Here is a 9,857-nt window from a genome sequence, read left to right on the forward strand (position 1 = left end):
TCACGAAGAATGTGAGGGATACACGTGGGACGCGATGCTCAAGCATACGGGGGTGCGATTCGAATTGCTCACCGATATCGACATGGTAATATTCGTGGAACGCGGTATACGCGGCGGTTTGAGTCAATGCTCTAACAGGTACGCGCGAGCTAACAACAAATACATGCGAACGCACGACTCTTCGCAACCGTCGACGTATCTCATGTACTTCGACGTGAACAATCTGTACGGCTAGGCAATGTGCGAACCGTTGCCGTACGCGGAGTTTCAATGGGTCGACGATGCTGAGAGTCTCGACGTAATGTCCGTGACATTGGACTCCGCTATCGGTTACATCTTGGAGGTCGATCTTGCGTATCCGCATGAACTTCACGACGCTCACGCTGACCTTCCGTTCTGTCCGACGCGCGATAAGCCTCCCGGAAAACGGTGCGATAAACTCCTTGCTACACTGCGCGATAAGTCGCGCTACGTGCTGCACTACCGTAATCTACAGCAATGCGTTCGATTCGGATTGCGCGTCACGAAGATTCATCGCGCCCTTCGATTCGCGGATACATAGAGCTCAATACGGGATTCAGAGCTCGCGCCAGCAACGATTTCGAGAGAGAAATGTACAAATTAATGAACAACGCGGTATTTGGCAAGACCATGGAAAACGTGCGAGATCACGTCGACGTACGTCTCGTGACGCGTTGGGATGGGAGATACGGCGCGGAGGCGATGATAGCGAAACCGAATTTTCACAGTCGAAGCGTCTTCGCGGAGGATCTGATCGCCGTCGAGTTGCGCAGGCTCGAGGTGAGGTTGAACAAACCAATTTACGTCGGTATGTGCATTCTCGAGATATCCAAGACGTGCGTATACGATTTTCATTACGACTACATGGTGCCGATGCATCGCGAAAGGTGTAAGATAATGTACACGGATACCGACAGTCTCGTATATTTTCTCGAGTGCGAGGACGCGTACGAGGATATGAAACGCAACATCGCGAGATTCGACACGAGCGGCTACGAGAACAACGCGTACCACATGCCGCGCGTCAACAAGAAGATACCCGTTTTGATGAAGGACGAGAACGACGGCGCGGTCATGACAGAATTCGTTGGACTGAGATCGAAAATGTACGCCTTGAGGGTCGAAGAAAAGAGCGACACGAAGAAAATAAAGGGCGTCAAGAGAAACGTGGTCGCGAGAACGATAACGTTCGACGATTACATGCGTTGCCTGAGAGACGCGATAGAGCTGTCTAGGCGACAGTCGTGTATTCGTTCGACGTTACACGAAGTGCACACCGTGTCCGAGTCGAAGCTCGCTCTCAGCCCGTACGACGACAAGCGATACGTCGTTTCCGGCTCGTACGACACTCTACCATGGGGGCATTACAAGATACCGTCGTGAAGAGGAACTTTTTTTCTTACCAACGTTATATTTTTTAGCAATAAAGTACACAATGCGTTTTATGAGTTAGATTTATACGCGCGATCGTTGGAAGGCAGGAATGTTTAAACTGTCTAGTCCTATCCACGATGGTCGATGATTTTACATATAGGGAGCTGAAGTTTCCACATAGTTTTTCAAACCTACATTAAGAAAAAAATTAAATATCGCTATCATTATTAAGAAATACATATATATTTTAAGCTTACATTAAGGCGAATAAAAAATAAAAAATACATTAATTTTTTTGTTAACTACAACACAGCTGTCTTATTTATCCACGAGTTATGCGAACTGTTCATTCCTAACCACTTCACGTATACGTCGTCGCCTCGCCTGCACTTTCTCCACGAGGTAAACATCGGCGTTGGAAACTCGCAGCAACTCGTGCTCGTAAAATCCTCCGGCTATCGGTTCCCCGCGTAGTCTTTCAACAGATACGTCACAGGATTGGTCCGTTGTATCTTAGCGACACGGAAGATCTCGGTAATCCAGTTGGGAGTGTAGCCTTTTTCGAACAGCGTCTTGAATTGCTCACGCGCACCGGATCGTATATCTTGAATCTACCCGGAGCGGCTATCTTCGGACGACTGTACACCGTGGACAGGAGTCTCTTAGCGACAACGGGCGTCACGTTCGCCGGTCGCATTCCGATCGTTCTATGCCTGCGGTGATTGTAATTCGACAGCAGACGCGGCAGCGCGTCGACCCACGTACGATCCGTTGAGCGTGAAGAGTTTCCACATATCGTTCTTCAGCGTGCGATTGAATCTTTCCACCACCGACGCCTTCATCACCGAGTACGTCGAGTAGTGATTTATGTCACGTTTTCTCATAATCTCTCGCACATTAGCGTTGTAGAACTCCTTTCCCTTGTCCGTTTGCAGATTCCTCGGATATCGCGCATCCTCGCGAAATATCCTCGACAGGGCCGCGGCTACCTCGCTTTCGCTTTTGCTCTTGAGCGGTAACGTCCACGCGTACTTGCTCAACACGTCGATAACCGTTAGTATGTAGTAGTAACCCTTGTTGTGTCGCGCGTAGGGACGCATCTCGACCACGTCGGCCTGCCACAGATCGTCGTAACCGCGCACCACGACGCGACGTCGCGGGAAGTTTCTCCGCGCCGGTGCGTGCAGCTCCTCCACGAGTCTCCGCTTCTCGATACTCATCGTTGCGCGCGTGTCTTCCTCTCTCGACTGCGCGCGCGATTGTGTGTAAAAAAGGCTCATCTTCCTCCTTATTGACGCTCCCCCCTGTTGCCGCGAATGTTCGCTATCTCTCTCTCGAGCGATTCCTTCGTCGCCATCACTCTTTCTATCTCGCGAAATTTGGCTAGAAAATCGTTCATCGCGATTCTCAGTTCACTCATGACTCTGTTTGTCTTATTCACGTCGTTTCTCAAAGAATTCGTCTTGCCCGTCGTTTCTTCGATGGCTTTCTGCGCACCGAGTATCTGCTCCGTTTGCGCGGACTTGGATTTTTCTAAAATCTGTATCTGTTTTTCAATCTCCTTGAATTTGGCCAGAAACTCGTTTATCGTGATTATCAGTCCGCTCATGACGCTGTTTATCTTACTCACGTCGTTTCTCAACGAATCCGTCTTGTCCGTCGTCTCTCCGATGGCCTTCCGCGCGTCGAGTACCTGCTTCGTATGCGTGGATCTGAATTTTTCAAGGTTCTGAATCTGTTTTTCCCGCGTCTTTTCAGCCTCCTTGAATTCGCTCAACGCGGTTCTGAGTCCGTTCACGTCGCCGTTTATCCTATCCACCTCGCTTTTCACCGTCGACAACGATTAGTTTTCTCGTAAAACGACTCGATTTCCTTTCTCGATTCTCGAAGCGCGCGTTCGACGTACCTCTTGTTCGTCGCATCGCTGTCGATCTCCGGCGCGGCTAGACGTCGTAGTTTGCGCTCCCTCGCGTCGTAGGAATCCTCGTTCAAGCAGAGCGCGTTCTCTCGCACGTAATTTCTCAGAGAGTCGATCGAGGATCGCGATCTTTCCGTTGCGAGTCCACCGCCGTCGCCGCGTTTTCTCAGAGACATTCCGAATTTGTTCACCGACATTGCGACAATCTCGTCAAGAATTGCACTGCCGCCGCGGTCGACGCGACGGTTCAATTTATAATCAATCCGACCTCGCGAAGCTCCTCGATTATCGACTGAATCTCGTTACCGTGCGCGTCGTTGCCCGCTCGACGAGAGGCCTCGAGCAATCGAAGACGATCCACCAATTCGTTAGGGTTGTCCCAATGAACGTAATCTATTGTATTGTCGTTCAATCTCATGATCGACGGTAATCTGGTCACGCCAGCGCCCTTTCTATTACTGCCGATTCTATCGCGCGGTATCAACGGAGCGATGATGTGCCTGTATTTTTGTCCCTTGTTACCCATGATGGGTTTAAGAGCACTGTGACCGCATCTGTAAGCGTTTGTCGCCAACAGTATATTTTTGTACTTTTGCACGTCGTTCTCGGTGTAAATTGCGTCATCGGGAATTCTCTTGAAGATTAATTCGTACAAGCCGGGCGTGCCCACGTATCTCACTCCGTCCACGATCACGGAATCGTCCGCGTTCAAGTCAAATCGTTTGTCGCCTAGCATCGTGCCGTCATTCCCGACGTACACGCCGTAAACATGATCGATTTCGTTTTTCGCGTCCCCGCTTAGAAGAGCGCCCACGTATCTTCGTCCCAACGGACCCAATTGATTGTGCAGTTCCTCGTGACCGTGCGGCGTTCGTAGAACGTCCCTTACGGATGTTTCGAGGGAGGGAATCGGCTACGCGTCGTTCTCGAAAACCTCCTCCTCCCCCAACCGCTCGTATAGCGATAATTTTCGCGGTTCCAGAGGCGTGGAATGGATCGCAAGCATCTCTGGCTCGGCGCTTGTTTTTTTTTTTTCTTCTTAGGTCTCGATATTATTTTTCGCGCGAATTTTCCTTCGTCGTAATCATCGTCACCTTCGCTATCCTCGCGTTTCTTTTTAATAACGATTCCTTTCGTAGCCATCGCATTTTCGTTCTTGGATTCGCCTATCTCGACGTGTTCGACGATTTGTTTCAACGGGTCGACGATCGGCTTGAATTGTCTCTCGAGAGCGATCTCGTTCTCCATTCTGCCGGTTTTCAACGCTCTGTATTTTCCCCGTATCGACGCGCGCGTTTTAGCGATCTGTCGCGCGGTTTTCTCTCGTTCAGCGGTGTCCCTCGCGTCGCTCATCGCTCTCGGAACGTTCGACAGCTACTGATCGCTCTACAGTACGGCGAAGTTGTTGAATTCCCGTCTGTATCTACCGTTTTGTAGCGCGCTGTCTTTGTCTATCACCATGAAACCTTACCTGCGCCGCCAACACTCGCGACACAACGCGCAGAAATCTTCATACGACATATCGGGGCTCACGTGATTGTCATACACGTATCTCAGATTAGTTCCATCTTGTCTAAACAAAATCAACAGATTCGCGTTGTCGCGTATCAGGTGCTTCGGTATCTTGGCGTACGTTTGACAGAGATAGAAACAATCAATATTCGAATGTCGACCCATAGCGAAGTACTCCCTGATTGCGTCCTGCTTGTCGCAGGCTACGTCGTCGAACACGAATATCGAATCGGGGAGCGCCTCGCGCTCGGCGGCACGACGTCGCGATTATTGGAAAACGCGCGATAACCGATCTCGTCCATCGATTCGAGCAGTGTCTCGAGGTAACGATACTTCGGTTGATGCAAGGATTTCGAGTACACGTATACGTTCTCGAAACGCAGACCGTGCGGACTTTCCAGTAGGCTTATCAACACGTTTGTCTTACCGCAGTTGGAAGGACCGCAGATGACGCAACGTATCGCGATTGGCAACAGAGGGCCGTGTCGACGCGTCTCTCTCGACGTTAAACCCGACGTCAGTCGCGTCTTGCAATCAAGATTCGACACTCCTATCGCCGACGGTTGTCTCACGAATCGCATTGTTACGCGCATGCGCTCACACTTGCCCTATTTATACGTACGTTTGATCGGTTTACGCGCCCAGTGATCGCGATGTTTCCCTTACTGACGGATAAACGCGATATTCTTGATCTGTCCGCCGAGCAACTGCAATTCGTGCCGAAGATCCTTCTGCTGCGCAACTTTTCCGACTACCTCGATCGACTGTGGGACAAGTTACCCGTTCATCTGAGGACGGATCCCGACGTACGGGACTGTCGTCCGTGTTTGGAACATTACAATCGTTCGTGGCAGAGAACGCACATAGACGGTCCGCCATCGCTCATAAGGAATTGCGTTGCATGTCGCGCGCAGCGGCGCGAAGCGTCGGCAGCGGCCTCCTCGACAGAGCGATAAACGCGCTTCCCGTCGAATTACACATACCCGGCTATCGATTCTGCGGGCCGGGTACTCGTCTCGCCGAGCGACTAGCGCGCGGTGATCGAGGTATCAATCCGTTGGACGAGGCGTGTCGCGAGCACGATATCGCTTACTCGCGAAGCGGCGATCTCACCGATCGGCACGTCGCCGATCGAGCGCTAGCTGAAAAGGCGCGCAAGCGTATCACTGCGAGCGACACAACCCTTGGTGAGAGAGCCGCCGCGACTGCCGTATGGGCTGCCATGAAAGCAAAAACAAAATTGGGTATGGGTATGAAAAAGAGGTATAGGAGAGCTGTAACGAGGAAGAAAATTCTCCCGGTGGCGAAACGCGGGGGTCTCCTACCCTTTCTACCGATATTGGGAGCGCTCGGATCCCTGATCGGTGGAGCGGCTGGCGTGGCCAAGGCGGTGAACGACAACAAGGCCGCTAAACGTCAGCTCGAGGAACTGCAACGTCACAATCGCGCGTTGGAGGGTCGCGGACTGTATCTCGCGCCGTACAAACGCGGTAGTGGCGTGACGAGCAGAAGAAGAAGAAGAACGAGAACGGGTAAAAAAAATTCGCCGAAAAAGACGCTAACGAGGACGACGCTCGATTTGCCGCCGTTCGATGTCACGACGAACGTTTCTTTCTTTAGGGGCGTGTTTATGCGCGACGCGTTACCGACGAAGGTGCGTCGCGACGAGAGCGGAATCGTGAATCTCGACGATGCGGAGAGCTCGGGTACGCACTGGGTCGCCTATGCGAAGAGGGGAAACAACGCGATCTACTTTGACAGTTTTGGAAATCTTAGACCCCCGAGGGAACTCGAGCGATATCTCGGGAGTGACGTGAATATCGTGTACAACCGCCGCGCCGTTCGTATCAGACGTTCGATCAGAGCATCTGCGGTCAATTGTGTCTGCGATTCCTCCGAGAGGTCGACTGGAAACGTCTCTGAGAGAGAGAAACAATCTGGCTATGTCGCTGACTCTCTCGCTAACCGGAAGAAGCAGCGTCCTCTCAACCAGCTACTTTCGCGCACTGGATCTGAGCGATGATGAATACGAGATAGGTCTCGCGAATTTCGAGACGTACAACACGATACCGAACATTGACTCCACGAACAATAAATTTTACTTTGACATCAACGATGTGATCGCTATTCCCGAAGGATCGTACGAACTTTACGCTATAGGTAGATACCTGAGAACTGCTATCATCCGCAAGAAACGTACGATTTCTCCGCACGGTATAAGCGAGAAGAAGAAGAAGAGAGACGACGACTACATATACGTGAACGATAACGATGACGAAGACGAGAAAAGCGAACGCTCGATAATTCTGCGCGCTAACGAGAACACCATGAGAAGCGAGATCAAGTGCGCCTATAGAGTTGACTTCACCAAACCGAACAACATTGGCTCTTTGTTAGGTTTCTCGACACGTCGCGTACTCGAGCCGAAAAAATGGCACGCGTCCGACGAATCGATAAATATTATGCGCGTGAATATCATTCGCGTGGAATGCAACGTCACCGCAGGAGCCTATAGCAACGGTAAGTCGGCACACACGATACACGAATTTGCGCCGAACGTTCCACCGGGATATAAGCTGTCGGAGACTCCGACGCAGATCATTTACCTTCTGGTCATCGCGCGGAGTGTCACCGATATAACGTTGCGCGTCGTGGATCAAATAGGACGATTGATCGACTTTTGCGGGGAGGAGATAACGGTTCGACTACACGTGCGACGCAGAAGATAAAAAAAAATCGAAGACGGATATGTGTGCGCGCGAAAGATGCTCGTTTTGAACAAGTCGTTCGCGAGAGCCACATCCTCCGTTGCCCCGCGAACGTTATCGTTCGACGCTCCGACGAAAGGAACGTGTAGACAGAGAGAAAGAAAAGGGAAAAAACGGACTGAGCGCCGCAAACGTCGCTTTTCTACGATTTCTAGGATTCGTCGTGAAGAACGATCATGGCCGACATCCTGAATATCGGAGGTGAGCCAATCTTCGACGATCGCATCGTCAAGATCGAGACTCACACTTACAATCCATATGCCAATACAACGTTCAGACACAGCGACGAAATACGAATACCGATACAGCAGCAGGATCTGTACACTCTACTTTGCGAAAGTTTTCTGTACATCGAGGGGGTACTCACCGACGATGACGTTCCGGAAACGAATTCGGATACGTCGATGGACAACACTTGCGTGGCGTTTATGTTCGACGAGATTCGATACGAACTCAACGGTGTGGAGATCGACAGGAACAGAAACGTCGGAATAACCAGTTTGATAAAAAATTTCGTGTCGCTGACCGCCGAGAGAAGCAAGAAGCTGCAAAACGCTGGATGGACTGTGATCAAGGAAAACGTGGGACCTCGTTCGAGATTCAAAATCGGCGATTTCAATTTCTGCGTACCCCTTAACGTACTCCTAGGTTTTTGCGAGGATTACAAACACGTGGTGATAAACGCGCGACACGAACTCATTCTGATACGTTCCTGAAACGACACCAATTGCATTATCACGAAACCGGAACGCCACAAAAATCCTATGATTACTCTGTTGAAAGTGCAATGACGAATGCCGCACGTGGTGTTAAACGACGTCATTAAATTGTCCCTTTTACGAACGTTGGAGAGCGGACGATATCTGAGTATGGGCTTTCGATCGTGGGATCTGTACAAGTACCCTTTGCTGCAGACCACGAACAAGCATTCGTGGGCCGTGAAAGCAGCGACCTAGCTTGAGAAACCTCGATACGTCATTTTCGCGCTGCAAACCGGGAGGTCCAACAACTTATTAAAACACGCCTCCGAGTTCGATGACGGTAATCTCACCAACGTAAAACTGTACCTAAATTCAGATTTTTATCCCTACGACGATATGAACTTGGATTTTGAGAAGCATAGAACGGCCATACTGTACGAGATGTACGCGAAATTTCGAAAGTCGTATTACGAATGCGACCGCGAGAACGCGCTCCTAATGGTGCTTGTCCACCTGCGAGTAAAAACTCTCGAGAGTTTTTACTCGCAGGTGGACAAGCACCATAACGATGGAAGAATTCGACAAATGGGGTCCGTTCGTGGTGATCGACTGTTCTCGTCAGAACGAATCCGTCAAAAGCGCCAACGTGGACGTTCGTATAGAGTTCGATTGCAGACGCAATATAGATTCCAATACAACAGCCTACTGTCTCATCATCCACGATCGCGTGATCGAGTACAATCCGCTGACCAACGTAGTCCGTAAAATCGTGTAAATGAAAAATAGAGGAGCGCGTGAAGCAATGAGTGATAAGTTTAAACAGAAGTGGGGGTAACGACCGTCCGTTCCGTAGCCGACACTCGCGATGGAAAATTTTCCAACATAGAAACGATGTCCGCCGACCGCGACGTACCGATATTCGCGGATCTGCAGGAATTCGTTATCCGCGATAAGTTCACAGTTAAAGAAGTGGCCGTGCTCAGAAACGGAAAGGAACTGATTCACCATGTGTTTCGCGCGCCATTAGCATGGGATCTTCTAACGAGAGCGGAAAAATCACGGGCGTGTTGGTTGACGGCGAATCATCATGGTTTGAAGTGGAACGATGGAGAGGTGAATTACGTTCGGGCGAGAATGATCATCCGACGCGCCGTGTGCGACGGGCTGAACTGCGAGACGCTCAAGCTCGTCTACGTAAAGGGCGCTGAAAAGAAAGGATGGCTGGAGGAGATTCTCGGCGACGCCGTCGATGAATTCAACGCTAAAATCGAGTCGATGGACGTCGAATACGAGGACATCGGCCAACTGGGGACCCTCGGCGCGATCCGATCTTTCCTCTGCGGGCGCCACGCGAAGAACTGCGCCATGGAGAACGTGTGCAAGTTGCACGATTGGTGGACGGAACGTCGCGCGCGTCTCGACACTCTGTAACGCTGTGTGTTTCTCGAGAAATTTTCACGTATCTCCCCCCTTCATTTTATCGTACTATAGAAAGGACGATTTGATTTATTTAATATTAATGTAAATGAATATAGATATTTTATTCGCCCCAAGGGGCCTTAA

The 9,857-nt window shown here is 50.6% G+C and overlaps 3 protein-coding genes across 3 annotated transcripts; 2 read left to right on the top strand and 1 right to left on the bottom strand.

Annotated features, from left to right (window-relative positions):
- Positions 1-612: 612 nt before the first annotated feature.
- On the top strand, positions 613-1,404 carry LOC139784431 (uncharacterized). The gene has a single exon (XM_071723622.1). The coding sequence runs from the start codon at positions 613-615 to the stop codon at positions 1,402-1,404; it is 792 nt and encodes a 263-aa protein (XP_071579723.1).
- Positions 1,405-3,560: 2,156 nt separating this feature from the next.
- On the bottom strand, positions 3,561-4,561 carry LOC139784433 (uncharacterized). Its single transcript, XM_071723623.1, has 2 exons — positions 4,439-4,561; positions 3,561-4,166 (listed from the first exon to the last, which is right to left on the bottom strand). The coding sequence occupies exons 1-2, from the start codon at positions 4,559-4,561 to the stop codon at positions 3,561-3,563; spliced, it is 729 nt and encodes a 242-aa protein (XP_071579724.1).
- Positions 4,562-7,769: 3,208 nt separating this feature from the next.
- Positions 7,770-8,309, top strand: LOC139784434 (uncharacterized). The gene has a single exon (XM_071723624.1). The coding sequence runs from the start codon at positions 7,770-7,772 to the stop codon at positions 8,307-8,309; it is 540 nt and encodes a 179-aa protein (XP_071579725.1).
- The last annotated feature ends 1,548 nt before the right edge of the window (positions 8,310-9,857 follow it).

The sequence above is a fragment of the Temnothorax nylanderi genome, unplaced genomic scaffold, assembly GCF_030848795.1.
Source record: "Temnothorax nylanderi isolate EJ_2023f unplaced genomic scaffold, tnyl_v1.0 TNYL_tig0627_pilon, whole genome shotgun sequence".
NCBI classification, from domain to species: domain Eukaryota; kingdom Metazoa; phylum Arthropoda; class Insecta; order Hymenoptera; family Formicidae; genus Temnothorax; species Temnothorax nylanderi.

Bases quoted from the DNA above. Each gene is read 5' to 3' on its own strand.
- LOC139784434 (XM_071723624.1), top strand. From the start codon at position 7,770: ATGGCCGACATCCTGAATATCGGAGGTGAGCCAATCTTCGACGATCGC.
- LOC139784433 (XM_071723623.1), bottom strand. From the start codon at position 4,561: ATGGAGAACGAGATCGCTCTCGAGAGACAATTCAAGCCGATCGTCGAC. The intron at 4,167-4,438 runs GTTATTAAAAAG...CACGGTCACGAG, and splicing joins CGATGGCTACGAAAGGAATC to GAACTGCACAATCAATTGGG.
- LOC139784431 (XM_071723622.1), top strand. From the start codon at position 613: ATGTACAAATTAATGAACAACGCGGTATTTGGCAAGACCATGGAAAAC.